At 41.9% G+C, this 20617-nt stretch overlaps 1 protein-coding gene across 5 annotated transcripts in view; it reads left to right on the top strand.

Annotated features, from left to right (window-relative positions):
- The first annotated feature begins 714 nt into the window (after nucleotides 1-714).
- BRCC3 (BRCA1/BRCA2-containing complex subunit 3) overlaps nucleotides 715-20617 on the top strand; it is a 53346-nt gene continuing 33443 nt past the window's right edge. The window contains exons 1-7 of one of the 5 annotated variants that reach the window (XM_024240314.3): nucleotides 715-939; nucleotides 1616-1632; nucleotides 2680-2737; nucleotides 6495-6614; nucleotides 7949-8036; nucleotides 18632-18720; nucleotides 20136-20191. In XM_024240314.3, the coding sequence (XP_024096082.1) occupies nucleotides 817-939; nucleotides 1616-1632; nucleotides 2680-2737; nucleotides 6495-6614; nucleotides 7949-8036; nucleotides 18632-18720; nucleotides 20136-20191 (551 nt within the window). In that variant the 5' untranslated portion in view covers nucleotides 715-816. 5 annotated transcript variants of the gene reach the window in all.

A 20617-nucleotide genomic window follows, 5' to 3' on the forward strand; every position in this document is an offset into this window, starting at 1 on the left:
GGGCTAATTAATCCGCCTTGAGAACAGCTAGGCTAAAACTTCCAGGTCTCCCACCCTGGGCCACTCAAGCCAGGATCGCGACGTGAGCCCGGGGTGAGCCGAGGGGCATCCCGGGCCGAGGTCACTCGAACCGAAGTTATGAGGCGCGGGCCGGCAACCGGAAGTGGTCCAGGGAGAGTTGTACGAGATTCGGGGGCTGTGACTTGGAAATAAAACAAAATAAAATAAAACCTTAACTGTTTTGGGACTGACTTTCAAAAGAGCGTCCCCCTGGCTCAAGAGGCCGGCGTTCGCGGAGATGTCGTCTTAAAGGGCTGTCCCCCAAGCGTGTAGGCCGCGCACCGGTCTCCTTAGCGGGCGGGCAAAATGGGCGCCGGTACTCGGGAGGCGCCTGCCCAGGCGCCCGGGCGCCGCTCACAGAGTACGTCCGCCTGCGGCCCCAGAGCGCCGCCTCCCTGCCGCCCCCGCCGCCCGGCCTGACGCCCGGACCGCGGCCGGCCACCGCCCTCCGCCCCGACGGCCACGCCTGCCCCAAACCGCGCGGGCGTTTCCCAGGTGCTGCTGGGCGGGCCCCGCCCCCGCGCCCCAAGGCCCGCCCCCGCGCGCCAGCCTCGCGCCCGGTGCCCCCTCCTCGCCCCCACAGCCCCGCCCCCACAGCCCCGCCCGCTCTCTAAGCCCCGCCCCCGAGGAACCCGCGCGCCGAAGGCCAGGCCTGGGCGGAGCGCACAGCGCTGGGCGCTGGGGAGGCTGCGCCGCAGCACCCGGTTGGTCAGGACCAAGTGGGCCCGAGGCGGACGTGAGAAGGGTCGGGCCAAGATGGCGGTGCAGGTGGTGCAGGCGGTGCAGGCGGTTCATCTCGAGTCTGACGCTTTCCTCGTTTGTCTCAACCACGCTCTGAGCACAGAGAAGGAGGAAGTAATGGGGCTGTGCATAGGGGAGGTGAGTAGGTCTGTTAGCCTGGATGGAACCCTGCTGAGCAGTCCCAGTGTGTCCCCGGGGTGGGTGCTGGCAGCTCCCAGGGCTGCGGAGGCCACAGGCATCCTCGATTTAGGTCCTTGGACACCCTTTACATAGCTCTGTCGCGGGGATCCCCGTTTTTTCTGGCCGCCTGACGCTTGTTTAGTCTCCTGCGAGCCCCCGGCGGTCTGTACAGGCCCCGGGAACCTTGCCCTTTCTCCTGTACCCTGGGGCTTCTCTTTAGATCTGCGCTTTTCGCCCCGTTGACCAAAACTGCAAGGCAGGTCAGAAAGACACTGGAGTATAATGAGGATGTCCGGGTATTACGACGCAGCAGCTGACCACAGTTAGAGCCCCTTGCCTCGCCTCGAGTCTTCTGTCTAGGGAGCAGAGATATCAACCAAAGCATTTGAAGGGTATGGAAGAGCCTAACAGGAGGTGCAGGACTTGAAGGAAGCAAAAGTTTCCGCTGCATTGTGTTGAGGAGGGGCCAAAGAGGATGAGGAAATACTGTTTAGCTGTTTACAGTCTAAAGTAATTCTCCAGTCTTTCATACCATGTGCGTGAACACATGACCTAATTGTCATATAATCTGCATCCATATATGTCAAACAAACGTAATGTGATCAATAATGTTTTTTGCTTTTTCCCACTCTAGTTGAACGATGATACAAGGTAAGACTGTATTTATTTACTCATATTTTATAATCTCTAAGTCATTGTTAACCTAAAATTGTGGCGACTTTGGCAGTATTGTGTCCGGATCGTGTCTTAAATTAATTACCATTATCACTCCGGGGCTCCCTCAATGATACAACCTTGAACTTTGGTTTCTGCCTTACCTCCTATTCAGTTGAGATATGGGATAAACATCTTAATAAGCATTATCATAATTGTTGCGTTTTAGGGGTGAGACAGAGTCTCACTCTGTCGCCCAGGCTGGAGTGCAGTGACGCGATCTCTGCTCACTGCAACCTCCGCCTCCCAGGTTCAAGCGATTCTCATGCCTCAGCCTCCCGAATAGCTGAGATTACAGGTGCCCGCCACCACACCCGGCTATTTTTTTTTTTTTTTTTTTTTTTTGTACAGATGGGGTTTCACCATGTTGGCCAGGCTGGTCTCGAAATCCTGGGCTCAAGCAATCTGCCCACCGCGACCTCCCAAAGTGGTGGGATTTCAGGCGTGAGCCACCACACCTGGCCTTGCTCAGTGTATTTCATGTTCTGTCTCCCCTTAAATGCCAGTGAGATATCAGTAATTTTCTTTGTGACAGAGAGCATATACGTTTAGAGGCATTTCCCCATTGATCCATTCCTTCACGTAAATTGACAGTGACATTGCCTTTCCTCCTGATGGACCTCAGTGATCTCAGAGATCCCCAGTAGCTTCAATACTTGACGTGGTGAAACCTTTCGGTAACATTTTAATTTAAACTTCAAATCATACCATAGTGTACTTCTCAAGCCCACCTCCTTAATTCCCAGGATTCCAGGAATTTAGCTTTGTCCATTATAACTTTATACACTCAGCCACTTGTGCATGTGTCCCAGATTGCTTCTAACGGATATAGAGAGTGCAGCTCTAGCCTCAATTCAGTTTCCCTCCTCTTGTTTGGTCTCTGCTAAGATTTCATTGCAAAAACAGTTAATCCTGTTATTTTGCTTTAATTCCTTTTTATATTCCAAACCCCATTTCCTTTTTTTTTTTCTAATTTATTCCCAGTAGGAGTGACTCCAAATTTGCATATACTGGAACTGAAATGCGCACAGTTGCTGAAAAGGTATGTGTGCTAAAATTTTGCATGATGGAAACTTGCAGTTGGGGAAAGATTTTTGTAATCCAGTGATCTCAGCCAGAGTATGCGGTTTCTGGCTGGATGAGATATTCTTTCTAGTAAAATCAGATGAAGAATCTACTCACTAGGAATGGGACCTAATTTTCTGTTCTTTGTAGCAAATTGTTTCTACTTGATCAAGATTAATAATCACTGTCAGTACCACCCTCTTGCTGCTCTCCTTGCTGTCACTGCCTGTTTTCTGGCCCTTCTCCCACTTTTCTTGATACTTTGGCATCCTTGATACTTTCACATCACTATTATCTCTTTATCTCAAATTCCAACATCTACTCATGCAACCCTCTCTTCTTAAACAGGCAAACTAACCATAGCATCATAGTTCTTAGTCTGCCTTGACTTTTTTCCTGTCTGCACTCCTACACCATCTTTTCTGGCATACTCTAGCCTTGATGGTCTAGCATAATGCTTCTCACCTAATCGTGGTATAGGACCAGTTAATGTTTCCCCCAGTCTGTCACAGACCAATGCTTTTGTAAAATACAATAAAAATGAATTACTTCCCCTCCTCCCACCAAGTTATCAGGCCACAGCTTCATCTACTTATTACTACTAGTTACAAACTTCTCCACCTTAATCACTTTGCATCTCTTCCCATATCAAAGAAATAAGTCCTCTTCCTATCCAGAGCTGCAGCTTCTTCAGAGACCTTGTTTATCAAATGTTCTGTCTCTTTTCTGGGTCTTCTCCCTGTCACCTGGTTCTTTTAGGATAAAAATATGCTTAAATTACTCTCATTTTCAGAAAGGAAAGCTACTTCTTAATCCTGTATCTTTCTGTAGTCACTACTCTTATATCCTTCCTTTAATAGCCAGACTTCTTAAAAGAATGGGCTACAGTTACTACTCCTTCACCTTCCCCAGTCAAACCCACTGAGGTCTGGTTTCTAATTGTGCCTTCGGTGGATTATTTCCTGGTGCTTATCTTAATCTTTCTCCTTGAATCTCTGAACTCTCATGAGTTTTTGTTGGTTTTGTTGTATTGCCTTTATTCCTGTTTCCCCCTTCCCACAATCCTTTGTGGACTCCTCTTCCTTCTCTGTCTATGCATTCAATATTACTCATTCCTCTTAGGCACTGAAATCTCTGACTAAAGCAAGAAAGAGAGAAAGAAACAATTCACCCTGGGCATCAGTTACTAAGATACATTCCAAATCTTAACAATACAATTTTATTATTCAAGATTTCATGCCCTCATCTTGAGTTTTATGTCAGTTTGTACTGTCTAAATTAGATATTAAACTTTATTAGTTAAGCTGCCTTTTTAGTGTTGCATAGTGTATTTTTTATCCTTTTATTTTTAGCCTTTCTGTGTACTAATATTTAAAATGTGTCTCTTGTGTCTCTTGTTAGCAGTAAATACTTTTTAAAAAATCCAGTGTGATAATCTTTTTAAGTGAGGTGTTTAGTTGAAAAACAAAACAAAAATAAACCACAAAAAAAGAAATATAATGTGAGCCACGAATGTGATCCATATACATAATTTTAAATTTTTTAGTAATCACAGTAAAAAGGAATAAATGAAATTAATTTGAAGGGTGTATTTTGTTTAACCTAAGTATCTGAAGGATTATTATTTTAATATGTAGTGAATATTAAGAAATGTTGAGATATTTTACATTCCTTTTTTCTCTTTTGTGTTGTCTTTGAATTCCATGTGTATTTCATACTTGCTGCACATCTGAAATCAGACCTGTTGCACAGTGAAAATCTATAGCTTATTTCAAAAGCCTTCTCTCAGATTTCACCCTTGTCCCTTCAACATCTGATAATGCTAAGCCCACTCTTTCCTCTGAAACTCTTGTACCATTTCATTGTTCTGGTTTTGCCTTCTTTGTCTTCCTCCCTGGCCCTTCTTGTTCTTCCCCACACTAAATGTGGCCACTCCCCTTGATTCAGGCCAAGACCTCTGCTCCCTTTCTCCACACCTTTTTTGTCCACTCATAAATGCTTTATTGATTCCTGCATTGATTCTGTTTGAGTCTAAGCTATAATCCCACTTGCCTGCTAAAAATTGCCATGTTGTATATCTCTCATCCCAGATTATCTCATTTGAAAACAAGCTCATCTTCTTTCCTTCCTGACCCTCACACGTTCTACCTAGTTTCAACCCTGAAACTTAGAGTCCTCTTTGACCGTTTCCTGTCCACCATCACCCATGGTCCATAAGCTACCAAATCTTGTAGATTCATTCTTTTTAATGGGTCTCAAATCTGTTTCTTCCATCTCTGTCATCTGCTTAGCCCAGTACTTCATTGTTACTTCAGGTACAGTTTATCTGAAATAATTTTTTTTCTTTCGAGCTCATCCTGCAAATTATGGCCTGGCATTTGAGGTCTTGTACATTCTCATTCCAACTTTCTTAGCTTTGCCATCTGCCATTTCACCTCAAGCTCTGTATCTAAATCAGTTGGGTAAGTTGTCTCCTAGGCACCTCATTCACACTTTACTACTTCCATTCGGCACCTGTAGAAAATCTGTTCCCCCCACTTCCCACAGTAATCAAGGAATGGATACACTTGTCTGCCTTTTCTATGAAGATTTTTTTCTTTTTTAGATTCATATTTTGCTTATGTAAAAGATTACTTTTCTAATATAAGTGAGTTCTTTCCTCTGAGCTCCTGTATTAGTCTGTTATCACACTGTAAAGAACTCTCTGAGGCCGGGTGCAGTGGGTTATGCCTGTAATCCCAGCACTTTGGGAGGTCGAGGCAGGCCTGAAGTCAGGAGTTTGAGACCAGCCTAGCCAATATGGCTACCAAAAAATACAAAAACCCGGGCATGGTGGTGTGTGCCTGTAATCCCAGCTGCTGGGGAGGCTGAGGTGGGAGAATCGCTTGAACCCAGGAGGTAGATGTTGCAGTGAGCTGAGATTGCACTACTGCACTCCAGGCTGGGCGACAGAGTGAGACTGTGTCAAAAAAAAAAAAAAAACTCCCTGAGACTGGGTAATTTATAAAGAAAAGAGGTTTAATTGACTCACAGTTCCACATGGCTGGGGAGGCTTCAGGAAACTTATAATCATGGTGGAAGGTGAAGGGGAAGCAAGGCATATCTTACATGGTGGTAGGACAGAGAGAGAGTGAGGGGGGAAGTGCCACACTTTTAAACCATCAGATCTCCTGAGAACTCACCCTCACACTATTATGAGAACAGTGTAGGGGAAATCCACCCCTACAATCCAATCACGTTTCACCAGGTGTCTCTCCTGATACGTGGGGTTTACAATTTGAGATGAAATTTGGGTGGGGACACAGAGCCCAGCCATATCAGCTCCTATGGCATTGACTTACTACATTATCTTAGTGGAGTTTCATGAATGACAACTTGCCACTCAACCATATCGTTAGCACATTGAACCCTTTGTCAGCACTCTGATTTATATTCCTTTGTGCGATACAGTGTTTTGTACATAGTTGTAAGTCAAATAATTACTAGTTGATCATCCTAAAAGTCCTTCCTTGATCTAAATATTAGCATATATATTTTATATTTTTGTGTCTGAAATGTATATATTGAGGTTGGGTGTCTTTTATTTGAAACATTTCATTATTCATGAGAAAAGTGTCAGTTTTCTAAAATGGAATATTTTGTCTGATATTATAATAAAATGCAATTCTATAGTTGAAAGAGGATGTGTTATTGGAGAGAGCCATAAGTAACCATTTCTGTGGATTTTCCTTTAGGTTGATGCCGTCAGAATTGTTCACATTCATTCTGTCATCATCTTACGACGTTCTGATAAGAGGAAGGACCGAGTAGAAATTTCTCCAGAGCAGCTTTCTGCAGCTTCAACAGAGGCAGAGATATCCTTACTGGTCAATAGAAGCTTTTATGTGCTCTGGGGTTCCTGGGCCGCATTGCTGCTTGCTGCAGTCATCCTGCTTTAGGTGGTTTCACAAATTTTCTTCCCTTAGATCCAATTGTTTGGTTATTAGAATTTCTCTCTATTTTTCCTTTTGAATGGCTTTTATTGGAAGAATGAGAAATTTTCTGACATTCCTGCTCCTAAATGCCAAAAGATCTCAGGGTCAAACACTGTGACAATGAACTCTGTGTGAAGTCCCCTCCATCTTCCTCCCTAGTCTTCTTTCCATTCCTCCCTGCCCCTCCTTCCAGTTTTCCATTTATTAAATTAATTAATTAATAAGTTCCATTTAATTTCTAGGCCATTTACTATGTTGGTCTCTATCCTCTTGAGAGATCCTCTCAAACAATGCAATGCTGGGAACTGAATGCAACGTTTCATGTTAAATATAGCCCCAAAATGATCAAATGGGGCATTTGTTTCCTGTGATTTGTTTCAGTATGATTCTGAGTGTCCTGGCCAGCGCCTCGTAAGTGAATATGAAGCTGATCCCCATCCCACTTTTGTTTTCGACAGGGATCATTTCCCTGGCCTCCGGTAGTTTCCTCACATACTTCCGCTCATCAGTGATCTGCTGAATGCTCAAGTGGGACCCTCAAGTGCAGATATGCAGGCTGTCTCTCTGCAGCTCTCCTCTCTGGTCCTCTGCCTGCAAACTTCAGCTGCAACTACTGTTTGTTAAGCGCTTACTAGGTGTTTGCCAGGCACTATGCTAAACACCGTGTGTGGATTATTGTACTTACTCTTCACTGCTCTGAAACATTATTCCCCTGCCTCAGTCTGCAGCTGAAGAAACGGGCTAAGAGAAGTTAAGTAGTTTCTCTTGGCATTTGAAAACTTGAAAATATATCTTAGAAATATTGTTTCTCAGACTTAGTTGTATAACAAGGATTATTATATTTTAATATAAATAATTTGCAGGAAAACTAATCAGCATTTTACAGGATAACAGCAGCAGTCTTGAAAGTGACAACTTCTGAAGATTTAGAAAAGCTTTTCAGATAGCACAGTGGTAAGGATTCGAGTGATGAAACATCAGCTAAATTAAACTTGAGGATGTAAGTGTATACGGCATTGGAAACCATGTGGATTCTAGTTTTAGAAATTTTGGCTTTAAATGGGCATTATGGGAAACTCAGCATTAATCTTATTTCATTCTTTTGTTGCCATTAAATTGTAATAAGCTTATTTTAAACTTCAGGGTGCTTTCTGAGCCCTTATTAGCATCATAAATTTTGTTCCTACATTTTGAAAGTACCTTGACAGACACACAGGTTGGCTGAACTGACAGGCCGCCCCATGAGAGTTGTGGGCTGGTATCATTCCCATCCTCATATAACTGTTTGGCCTTCACATGTTGGTAAGTATCATGGGGTGGCAATGTTTATTATTCTCAGAAATTAATATCATGTTTCCTTTTCCATTACATAGGGTATGGTTATTTTAAACCAAAATTCGACTGTCCTTTAGCAGATGTCATTATTTTGATTTATTTTATTATGTATTAAAAGTAATGATTTATGTCATATTGATTGTTTTTAATAAGTCTGTCAGTTGATATAAAAAAATTAAACTGTTAACTGGAAATTGCTGATTGCTGAATATCATTACTGTCCAGGACACTCCCATTCTGCAGACTTAAAGATATTAAAGGGTAAAATTTGCAAAATTGATTTTTACAGTTGCTGTTTACATGTAGTCCATTGGGGCTCTCAATATACATCTTTACCCTTCTAATCAGTGTAATGTAACTAAATTGCTTTCTTTCTACCTTTACCCCTTTTTGAGAATCATGGTGGTTTTTTTGTCCGTATCTGCCTCTCCAGAAAGAAGGAGAATAACTTGGGGAGAGTGAACTAATATTCACGAGCACTTAACTATGTGCTAATGGTTTACAAGTGTTTTCTTCTCTAATCCTTGTGGCAACCTGTGAGTTAGAGATCTTACCCGCATTGTACAGAAGGGTAAACAAAGACTCACATGAATTAAGTAAGTTGCAGAGCTGAGGTTAGAACCCAGGTCTGACTCCCAAGTCTGCTCTTCCCACTGTGCTACTGCTAGTCATATGGATTTGAGTTGATAGCAAGTTCTATATTCGTCTACACTGTGATACGAATGGCAAAAAGCCATCAGTGGTACAGTCCCAGACTTTAATGATACACGAGTGGTCCTAAGAAGTACAGTATTAGTTCTCAGTCTTGGGGATGAGGATGTTTCTCAGAATCACCTGAGAAAGCTTTCATAAAATGTGCCTGCCCCAAATTAATCTTTCCTAGACCCTAACTCAGACCTACTGTAATAACCTCTGGGAGTAGGTGTTAGGTGGGGATATTGTTGAACGCCCCCAGTTAAATACTGATTTAGAATAAGGGAGATGACAGATCTACCTTCTCCCAGATTTGCCAAATTTTAACATTTGGCAACATTTGCTGTATCATTCTCTTTTACATATATGTATATACGTGTGTGTGTCTGAAGATAATTTTTTCCTGAAGTATTAGATTAAGTTGCAGACATGGTACCTTTTAACCCTACTCTTCACTATGAATTTCCTAAACACAAAGAAATTCTCTTACATAACCATGGTACATTTATAAAAATTGGGAAATTAACATTCATATAATACTATTATTTAAATTACAGACCTTATTCAGATTCTTTAATTGGCTCACTGATGTCCCAATAAAGTTGTTTTTATAACTATTAATATATTCCTGTAAAGCCTTAATGTCACTGAAAAAATTCAGTGTCTGATTTATTTTCCTGTCACTGTCAACACTGAAATCAGATTGGCCTAAAATTTTTCCCATGGTAGTGCCATCAGCCACTAATGAAGAAAAGTTTGACACATATGTTACTGAACAATTATTTTCACTATAGTAATAAGTTACAATGGGAAATAAATACATAAAATTTGGTGGTAAAAAGAAATTCCCTACGAATTTAAGGAAAAATACCTTATAAGTATCTGAAGCAGAGCACCCAGAAAGTTTCAGATTTCAGAGAATAATTGAATTCTCTCAGGGGAGAAGATCTGAGCCATTAAACAAGAACCCAGGTAGGAGTTTGTAATGCAGCAGTAACAGTAGTGGGCACATTTCAATCTTTATAGCAGTTAGAAAAAAAAAAAGGGATATTGCAGAAAGTAACTGAAAAAAATCAACTCTAAATTATGAAATGATTAAGGAGCCATGTGCAAATAATTCAAGATATATAGAGATCCTTCCTGAACAATTATTAGAGTATGCAATAAGGGCTATGTGTAAAGAAAGTTTACAGAGTTACCATAGCATGAGGGTTGGGAATACCAGCTTTGATTTAGTTGGAGACTAGGTCTGTGTTAGCATCTTGTTTCAGTCACTTACTAGTTGAGAAAATATTTTAACTTGTCTGTGCCTCTCTAGTTTCCTCTCTGTCAGAAAAGAATAGTCTCAGAGTTGTTAAGAGTAGTGTATGAAAATCATGTATACGACACCTTGTCCCACACTTAACCATGGTAGCTGTTCACCTATAAAATGAACAACAAAAGAAAGACACCAAAGCATTTATTTGTAAAACTCTCAAGGACATGGAGAGAGTATATGAAATATCTATATTGAAGGGCAGACAATATTCAAAGGATTAACAATGAGGACACATCAGGTCTCTCACCTGAGATCTCAAAAATATTTACAGGCCAGGCATAGTGGCTCACGCCTGTAATCCCAGCACTTTGGCAGGATGAGGTAGGCAGATCAGTTGAGGTCAGGAGTTGGAGACCCGCCTGGCCAACAAGGTGAAACCCTGTTTCTATTAAAAATGTAAAAATTAGACAGGCATGGTGGCGGGTGCCTGTAATCCAAGTTACTGGGGAGGCTAAGGCAGGAGAATTCACTTGAACCTGGGAGATGGAGGTTGCAGTGAGCTGAGATTGTACCACTGCACTCCAGCCAGGGTGACAGAGCGAGATTCTGTCTCAAAAAAAAAAAAAAAAAAAAAGTACAGTAATGAAACTATGGGTACAACTAAAGAAAAATAATTGCCCAACTGAGCTGGCATTCACAGTCATCTCCAAATAGCGTTTTAAGAAGTAGTACCTTATAAATGTATGCAATTATGATTTGTCAATTAAAACTAGTATTTAAGAAAGTAAATAAATGGGAAAAAAAAGAATTGAGTCTAACAGAGGCACTGTATTGCATTGCAAACCTTAGAAAAAGTGAGCAATGAATAAAAACTAACTACCTTTAACAGGAAAAGAATTCCAAGCTGTGGTAAAGAATGACAAGTGAGAAAGTGAAATCTTTTTTTCTGTTAAAGGAAAGGTATAATTTTAGTTGGTGAGGGAGAGTGATGTGACCATTTCAGTGCTTTTTATGATAAGGTAATTAGTACAATTAGGTTAAGTTCCAGTGGGCTAGGTAACACTGTTTTGAACATAATTTAAAGGGATCATTCCATAAAACGATTCTTCAGGAAATTTACTGGATAACTGTATGGAATAATAAGGTCATGGCTCCTGCTGTCCTAGACCTTAATGATTTTGTTGGGGGGAAAACAGAGTACTAAAGGGAAAACAATGAGTAACATGATAAAGAAGAAATGAGATGTAGTCCATACAGAACATTTGTACTTGTAAATATAAACAGGGGAAGCATCTATACAAATAAAAGCCTTGGGATTAGGAAAAAGGAAGAATAAGATGTTATTAAAGACAAGCTGCAAACCTAAAGACCTGAACAAAAACTAACAAGCTAGGTTAAGCTGTATGGGGAACATAAAGAGCAGCCATCATCAGCTAAACGGTAAGTGAGAGAAGATAGGTCATTCGTTCTATAACAAAAGGTACACAGGATAAAGTTTTACATGTAAGGAATGGAAACTAGTTGAGATAGAAGAACTTGATAACCCACTTTCAAAATTTATTCATTCCTTCAAAAGAACATAAAGTGAGTTGGCCTTCGGTTGAGGTTGGCAGTGGAGGGTGGAGGGGACAGTGAACAAAAGCAAGGGTGAGGTAGGACAAGCACACACACAAAGACTTTAAAATTTCATCTTAAAAGAATTTTATTCTTACAGAAAAATTTCAAGAATAGTATGAAGAACCAGATGCAACAATTGTTAACCTTTGGTCGCATTTGCTTTATCATATTCTCCCTCCCTCTCCAATATACACACATGCACATGTGCACACATGCTATTTGAGAGTGAGTTGCAGACATGATGCTCCTTTACCTTTAAATACTTCATTGTGTATTTCTCAAGATCAAGGGTATTTATTTACATAACCACAGTGCAATTGTCAAAATAAGCACATTTAATAAATACGATCATATTGTGCAAACTACACAGAACTTATTCACATTTTGCCAGTTAACTCAATATTGTCCTTTATGGCAATTTTTTCTTTCCAATACAGGATCCAATCTCAGATCATGCATGGCATTTAGCCTTCATGTCAGTTTAGTCTCCTTTCCTCTGGACCAGCTCCTTAGACTTTTTTTCCCTCTTTCATGACATAGACATTTTAGGAGATGGAATGTTGCTCCATTTGACTTTGTCTGCTGTTTGCTTATGACTAGATTCAGGTTATGCACTTTTGGCATGTGGTGCTAGGCCTTTCTCAGTGTCTCCCATCAGGACGTGCGTGATTTCTCTGCCTCACACTAACATTTTCATGCCACTAATGAGGCAGAATTAACAAATGTGAGTCAAATGGGAAGACGTGATAACAAGCCTCTTCTCAGCCTGTCCATTTGTTGAACAGATACCGAGGACTTGCCCATGCCAATTTGTAATAATATCTGCAAAGCCAATTCCAAAATTGGGAAGCTGTGCATGTTCCATGATACCTCTGATCAGTATGCTCCTACTTTTTGCAAAGGCAAACCCTTTCATTTTCAAACCTCTGAATTCCCCGTTTCTGCCTTCATGTTCAGCAATGTTATCTAACATTGCTTCCCACTTTAATAGAGAAAACAGGAACCATTAGAAAGGAATTTCATCTGTTTCTCTTGATTCACCTACTTGTCACTGTGCCTCTCTTCCCCTTTTCCCTCCTATTTTATCTTTGCCTCCTACATTCTCAAGAACCTTATTCTGTTTCTTATTGCCCCTCTTTTTTACACATCTACATACTTTGCCACTATACTGGATTCTTCCCATCATTATTTCTTTCAACAAATTTGAGTGTCTACCATGTGTCAAAGTGCTGAAGATAATGAATGAGAGAAACACGGTCCCTGCCTTCATAGAGCTTTCAAATATGTTCATACTTCACATTGAGGAAAACAATAAAAACACTCTAGTTTGGCTTATGTTAAACTGGATATTGCTAGAGCCATCAATGGTATCCATGTTGAAAATCTAGTGACCATTTTTAAACATCTTATAAAACATTGACACTGTCAGGTACTCTCTACCTATTGAAATACTTCCCAGCTAATCAAGAGGAGTGTGTGGCTTTTGGGGGAAGAAACTAAGCTGAGGGTCAAAGCTGAAATACCCAGTCCAAAACCAGATGGCTAGTAACTAGCAGACCCAGTATCTGAATTGAGTTTATATTAGTCTAGAGCCTAGGATTTCTACAGCATCTCACTTTGATTGAACAAGTGGGAATCCTATTCATGGAAGTAGGAAGTGGAGAAGGAAACATAGGTTTGGTGATGGGGAAAGGGATATAGTTGTTACATCATAAACACACTTAACGTACCTGAATTTTACCTATACGGTACACGTTTGCAAAAGAAAAATAAGTGATTTAAATAGTGCAGACTATTTCATAAATCTCCCAAGACTTGGTACTGTTTGTAGAAGTTATTCTTATATTCATTTTATTTTACTTGTAAATGCTTATGCAAGGAGACATGTACCTGTAGTTATGCTCCTCATTTTAAGATCTGCTCAATTTTATTTTTTTCTAGCACTAAGGTGAGTTCTAATATCTGTTTAAAAAGTTTTTTTTTTTTTTGAGACAGAATCTGGCTCTGTCACCCAGGCTGGAGTGCAGTGGCACGATCTCCGCTCACTGCAAGCTCCGCCTCCCAGGTTCATGCCATTCTCCTGCCTCAGCCTCCCGAGTAGCTGGGACTACAGGCATCCGCCACCACACCCGGCTAATTTTTTGCATTTTTAGTAGAGACGGGGTTTCACTGTGTTAGCCAGGATGCTCTTGATCTCCTGACCTTGTGATCCACCTACCTTAGCCTCCCAAAGTGCTGGGATTACAGGCCTGAGCCACTGCGCCCAGCCCCAAAAAGTTTTTTTAAAGTAGGATAGGCCAGATGTAGTGGCTCCTGCCTGTAATTGCAGCACTTTGGGAGGCTGAGGTGGGAGGATTGCTTCAGCCTGGGAGTTCAAGTCCATCCTGGGCAAGATGGCGAGCCTCTGTCTCTCAAATTTTTTTTAAAATTAGCCAGGTGTGGTGATGCATGCATGTATTTCCAGCTACTCAGGAGGCTAAGGTGGGAGGAACCCTTGAGCTCAGGAGTTGGAGGTGGCAGTGGGCCGTGACTGCACCACTGTGCGCCAGCCTGAGCGACAAAGCAAGACCTCATCTCTTAAAATTTTTTTAAAAAGTAGGATATGAGAAATAGTCAATTATTTTCAAATATATAAGAACATTTCCAATGGCCTCCACATGTAATTTTGGAAAGATAGGCTGGATTCAGAGCAGGTCTGCCACTTCACAGGAACATTTTCACCACGTAGCTCCTAAAATGAAATGAGAAGTCCTATTTCTGAAATGTTTCCATGTCCCCTTGGGGGGAAAACAGTTTCACTTCATTCCTCCACTGACATTAAAAGAGAATGTCTATTTCAGGCAAGAATAATAAAATGGGTTTTTAATACTACATATGGTTATTTCATCATATTTCTTAGGAATGGTGCTGTGTAATATCACTGTGCACAAAATCACAGATTCTTCAAGAAAACTGTTTCTTAAATACCTGTGTGTGTAACTGCCCACAAAGGGGCCCAGTGCATGTGACCTTTAGTCTAACAGCTTAGCCAGCCCTCTGCCGTACTTGCCATACAGAAAAGCTGGAACCGCTGGTTTCCAGGTCAGTTTATGTGATCCAATCCCTAACCTGCTTTCTTCCTGAAAGACCCAACCAGAGGAAACTGACCAAAAGAGCATCTCTCGTGTACCAGGCCTGAGTTCAACAGAAAACAGATAAGCAACCTCCAACTTTTTATCCCTGGGTCTGAAGTCACATCCTGAAGAGTTTGGTTACACCAGTAATGAAACATACATGGTTTCGTATTGCTTTCCTTTCTTAATTTCTGGTGAGGATAATGTCACCAGAAAGTTCCATTTCCCTCTCTCAGTAACAGGGAGAAGTGAAACAGGCAATCGGATCTCAAGCAGGGTCTTGGCTTGAGCCTTGGGGCGGTTTACAGAGTTTCTGTCTTGACCACGGAGATCTTTACCAATTTGCTGGGTAGGTCCATGGCTACCTGGTTTCCCCAGGACTGCTTTGCCATGACAGCTACCTGAATGACTCCGAGGAACTGCTCTTTGCTGATTTCAAGAGGTTCTTTCCCTTTAAGGGTTCTTCAGACAAAATGTCTGAAGTGCTCTCGATATGAGTTTTGGTAGTGGCCAGCCTGGGTCTGGGAGCAGAGTGATAGGACGTACCCTGCCTGGTCATGCCCAAGGGATTCTGATTATTCATCTGCAACACACCTTGGGACTCATGAACGTCCTGTCTGTGGTCACAGCTGTCTGTCCAGTGCTGGCTGACGTCCAAGCTAACAGCCGCCCCATTGGGAAACTTCATGCTGATCACAGTGGCATCTGCATCCTTTAAGGAGGCCATATCTGGTCAGAAGGCATGTCCGAGAGAAAGCACAGTGTCCAGAGTGGCTTTTCGCAGCAACATGCACGCGATGTCCACATTGTGCACCCAGTCTTGTAGAGAACCCCACCTGCCCGCCTGCCCTCGCTTCCTCCCTCCGTCCGTCCCTCCCTTCCTTGCCCAGGCTGGAGTGCGATGGCGCCCTCTCAGGTCACTGCAACCGCCGTCTCCTGGGCTCAAGCGATTCTCCTGTCTCAGCTTCCCGAGTAGCTGGGATTACAGGCACGCGCCACCACTCCAGGCTAATTTTTTTTTGCATTTTGAGTAGAGAGGGGTTTCACCACATTGTCCAGGCTGGTCTCAAACTTATGACCTCAGGTGATCTGCCCGCCTTGGCCTCCCAAAGTGCTGGGATTGCAGGCGTGAGCCACCGCGCCTGGCCGGCCCTTTCTTTAGGAAACCAGGAGAAGCCCCTGCTCACAGCGCCATCTGGTGGATCCTTGTGTAAGAATCCAGAGTAAAGGCGTTCCCAATCTCTCGGCTTCCTCAAAGCAGGACTGGGCAGACGCCTATTCAAACCGGGCAGTCTCTTGCAAAGCACCCCCATCCCTGTTCTCGAATTACCCTAGTGTTGGCCAAATAATCGGCTCTGAAGATTCACTCCACTTTATATAGCTGATCGTCAAAAACATACAGCAAGCAGCAGCTGTTCTTATCCGTTATATCCCAAAGATGGCCAGGCTAATGCTCCGATGTCATTAAAACATCTCATACCTCTGTTGGAGGCTTCTGAAATAAGTCTTTGGCTGTTCTGAGGGCACCAATGGGCTTTTCACTCACAGAGAAGGAAAGGCTGAGAGGTGGCCGGCAGAGGTAGATAGCGTTGTGTTTGGACGGGAAGCAGAATGCCTGAGAGAATTTCTGAGTGGATGCTGAGGGGCAAGGGCGAGTGGTGCAGGGTCCGAGGCTGCTGAGGTGAGAATGAGTGTCCATAGGATGACAGCTCCTCGCGGGCAGCGGTGGCTGGAGTGGGTCCCTCGGAGCTCAGGTGGTCTCCCAAAGGGTAGACAATGCTCAGAGGGGGTAGGTACATCCATTAGGACGGGGTGCCAGAACGATCCCACTCGGAGAAGCTTCACCGGCGAGAACAATACGCCTTCCCACGGGGGAAGATGGGGGTACGAGGGTCTCCCCCGGAGGGGTGACCGAGGCCAGTCTGAGCCTCTGGGGGCCAAACGTCGGGGACTCTTGGTAGCCAGTGGACGGGCAGGGTCGGCTCGCTTTGGCAGGCACCAGGGTGGAGGTACTGAGCTTACGTGAGGCATACTCTCAGTAGCATTGTTTTAAGACAACCAAGTTGAACTGTCAGACGACCACTTAGATCTATGGTTCTGGAGTTCTGGGACTAGAGTTTGTTGAGCAGGATTTGGGAGTGGCTGGTGTAGATTTGAAGCCACGAAACTAGATGAAATCCCCCAAAGAGTAAGGGTAGAGAGATAACAGGACTGAACACTGAGCCTGGGCCACACCAATATTTGGAGAGTGGGAAGATGAGAAGGATCCAGCAATGGAGACAGGAAGTTATAGACAAGTAGGAAGAGTGGGAACGTGAGGCGAAGTGAAGACAGTGTTTCAAGAAGGGAGTGATCAGCTGAGATCAGGTAAATTGAAGACCAAGAATAAATCACTGGTGACCTTGACAAAAAGCAGTTTGGGTAACATGATGGGGACAGTAGTTGTTACCAGTGGTTGTACATAAAATTGAATGGAAGTAATGCTTATGAAGTACCTTTGATGTGTGTTAAAAATTTTGCAATTTAAAAATTACAAAAATCCTATGAGAGAAGGGATGATGTTTATTCTCATTTAACTGATAAGGAAATAGGCTTAACAGTACCAAGAATTTTACCAAGGTCATATAGCAGTACAGAGACCATTTTTACAATGCTATGTACTTTTAGCAATATTTTCAGCCAATTTCCTTTGTACTCATTGCTGGGTACTGTTTGGTCTCAGTCTTTACTTAGGAGGACATTGGGGAGAAGTCAGAATCCAGATCAAAAAGGTATACACACAAAGAATGTTGAAGAACAGATTGCCAAACTAAGTGAATGTAAGCCATTGGGCAAAACTGTAATCTGCAGTGTTTCATTGTGACAGCTGATCTTTTGTATCCTTTATAAACAATGGTCTGAAGACTAAATTTAGCCTCTGTTTAGTTTTTGGCTTTTTTTTTTTTTTTTGAGACGGAGTTTCGCTCTCGTTGCCCAGGCTGGAGTGCAATGGCACGATCTTGGCTCACTGCAACCTCCGCCTCCAAGGTTCAAGCGATTCTCCAGCCTCAGCTTCCCAAGTAGCTGGGATTACAGGCATCCGCCACCACACCCAGCTAATTTTGAATTTTTAGTAGAGAAGGGGTTTCTCCTTGTTGGTCAGGCTGGTCTCAAACTCCCGACCTGAGGTGATCCGCCTGCCTCAGCCTCCCAAAGTGCTAGGATTACAGGCATGAGCCACCACGCCCGGCCGTTTTTGGCATTTAATATTTTAATCCTTTTTAATGTTGTTATTTGGTGCCTGTTTATTATCTCTTTTCAAAAGTTCAGTAACCATATCAAGCAGAATTAAGAAAAAAATCAAGTAACCATATAGGAGGGGTTTCTACTCTCTGGAATGTTGAATTTATATCACAACCACTTCCATACAATGGCTTCCTGTAAGATTTTCCTCTGTAATTGTTCCACACTTCTATTCTTTAGTAGCAAGCCTAATAAATCTGTTCACTTCCCTAGAAGCTGTCCATCAAAAGGCTTTTTCTAGGAAATACTTTCTCTCCTTCCAAAGCCTTTCTTTGACTCTCCATGGAGGAAATTATCAAGTTTTGGGGTAACTGAAATTTTTAATTTCTCTTTCTATACCACATTCCATAGCAGAGCTACTCTTGGGCTAGGCAGGCTAGAGTTATTAATAAGTTTTATTATTTAATGGCAGACTTTCGATAGTATTACCCTAACCTAGCAAAACATTTTTACTTTGACATTGTCCTTAGGATATATTCCTATTTTGCCTGTACAATCTGAATCCTAGGAAGATTATATGTTGCTGTTATCTTTAAATCTTTAAGTCTGTGAGACACAGCTTATTGACAGAAGATTTTTAAATTTTCATTTATTTTCAGATGTTCGCACACAAGCCATGTACCAGATGATGGATCAAGGCTTTGTAGGACTTATTTTTTCCTGTTTCATAGAAGATAAGAACACAAAGGTATTGTGTGTGTGTGTGTGTGTGTGTGTGTGAGATCTGTGTGTGTGTGTGTACACACAGAGTAGAGAAAAATCTCTTTGCAATTTTAATAGGATGGCCAGGAAAGGTTTCAATGAAAAGGGTCATTGAGTCAGGACCTGAAGAAGGTGAGGGAACAAGTCTTGTGGATTTCTTGGGGAAAGAACGTTCCAGGCAGAGGAAATAGCCAGTGCAAAGACCCTAAGGTGAGTGTGGCATGTTCAGGAAACATCAAGGAAGTTGGCGTGGCTGCAGCAGAGTGAGGAAGACCATGACCATACATCCCAGTTTGCCTCTGTCAGTCCCAGTTTTACCCTATTATCCTAGTGTTCTTCCCTCTTGGAAGTGTCCCAGTTTGAATGATAATTCATTTAGTTGTCCTAAACAAGGTCCGGATCTTGTAAGGCCTTGGATTTGACTCTGACTTGGGAAGTCACTGGAGGATGACTTTATGTTTTAATGGGATCTCTCTGGCTTCTGTGTAGACTGAACAGTGGGCAGAGGGTGGGGGTGGAATCCGTGGCATCAGTGAAATCTGTTAGGAAGATATTGCTGTAATCTAGACAAGATGATGGAGGTTTGGTCTTGGAGGTAAGAGTGAAGATAATGAGAAGTGGTTGGATGCTGAACATAGTTTGATGGCTACTAATAGTAACAACTACCATTTATCACCTATTGTACTTATTAGGTGCTTTACGTAAATATGCTGTAACCCTGACAAAAACCCAGAAGGAGTATTATTCCCATTTTATGAATGAACAAACTGAAGCTCAGAGAGGTTAAACAGTTTGATCAGTGGCCAGTCTTGCCATTCTTTATTTGAATTCTGTTTGAATTTTATGTTCATGTCAAGAGGTTATAATATGTGTCAGTTCAAACAAAAAGAAAATTACTACTTAACATTGTAGGTATGAATTCTGCTAAGAATACCAATAGTGTCTTATTTAGTGCATTAGTTATATTCTCAGAATCTGTGTTAATAATGAATATTTTCCATAAAATCAGTTTTCCAGAAACACTAAAGTTCAGTACCTTGAACTTTATACATCATTTGAAATGCTTTCAACCTTGTCATCATGCATTTATTTATTTATTGTTGTCATAAGTAGTTGTTGAATAAGTTTGTCAGCTTTCAGGATGGCAGTTTGAATGTTCAGGTTCTTAGGTTCCTGGTTCTTGTGTTTGTTAACAGTTCCCTGCTGTTACATGAACAGATGTTTGGTTGTCACCATCTTATGTTGACTGAGCATATGATCCTTTTTATAGAAATTAATTTATGGCATATTCCATCTTTGGAATCTCTTTTAACCTTCTGCTTCTAGAGGGACCTTTGGGGTCTTTCTCAATATTAATCTTTCTTTGTGTGATATTTCTTTCTTTCTTTTTTCCTTTGATAGACTGGCCGGGTACTCTACACTTGCTTCCAATCCATACAGGCCCAAAAGAGTTCAGAGTAAGTATGAGAGAGACTTATGTGTGTATTGGAGGGCTAATCTCCAATTCAGAGAATTTATTGTTTTGTTTCATTTTATTCCTTTCACTGGTAAGACACTAAGAACTCGGCATTTTTATTTATACTCATTTACAGCTCTACGATGAGTTAGAATCTCTTTAGCAGCTTGGATATTGGGGACCTAGGAAGCTAGGGTCATATGAGCAGTCTCTTTACTGTAATTACATCACCACAGTTCTGCCTGACATTTCCTTTTGTACACTTATCCTAACTGAGCTGCTATTTTTCCTTTCTCTGGTAAATCATAAATCAAAGACTGAACATGCAGAGTACTAGATTTGTATAGATTCTTGTCTTTGCTGTGTCATAAACTTGATTTAAATGTTTGCATAGATCCATTTCCTTATTGAAATCCAATTCAATCTA

The sequence above is a fragment of the Pongo abelii genome, chromosome X (genome assembly GCF_028885655.2).
Source record: "Pongo abelii isolate AG06213 chromosome X, NHGRI_mPonAbe1-v2.0_pri, whole genome shotgun sequence".
Taxonomy (NCBI): domain Eukaryota; kingdom Metazoa; phylum Chordata; class Mammalia; order Primates; family Hominidae; genus Pongo; species Pongo abelii.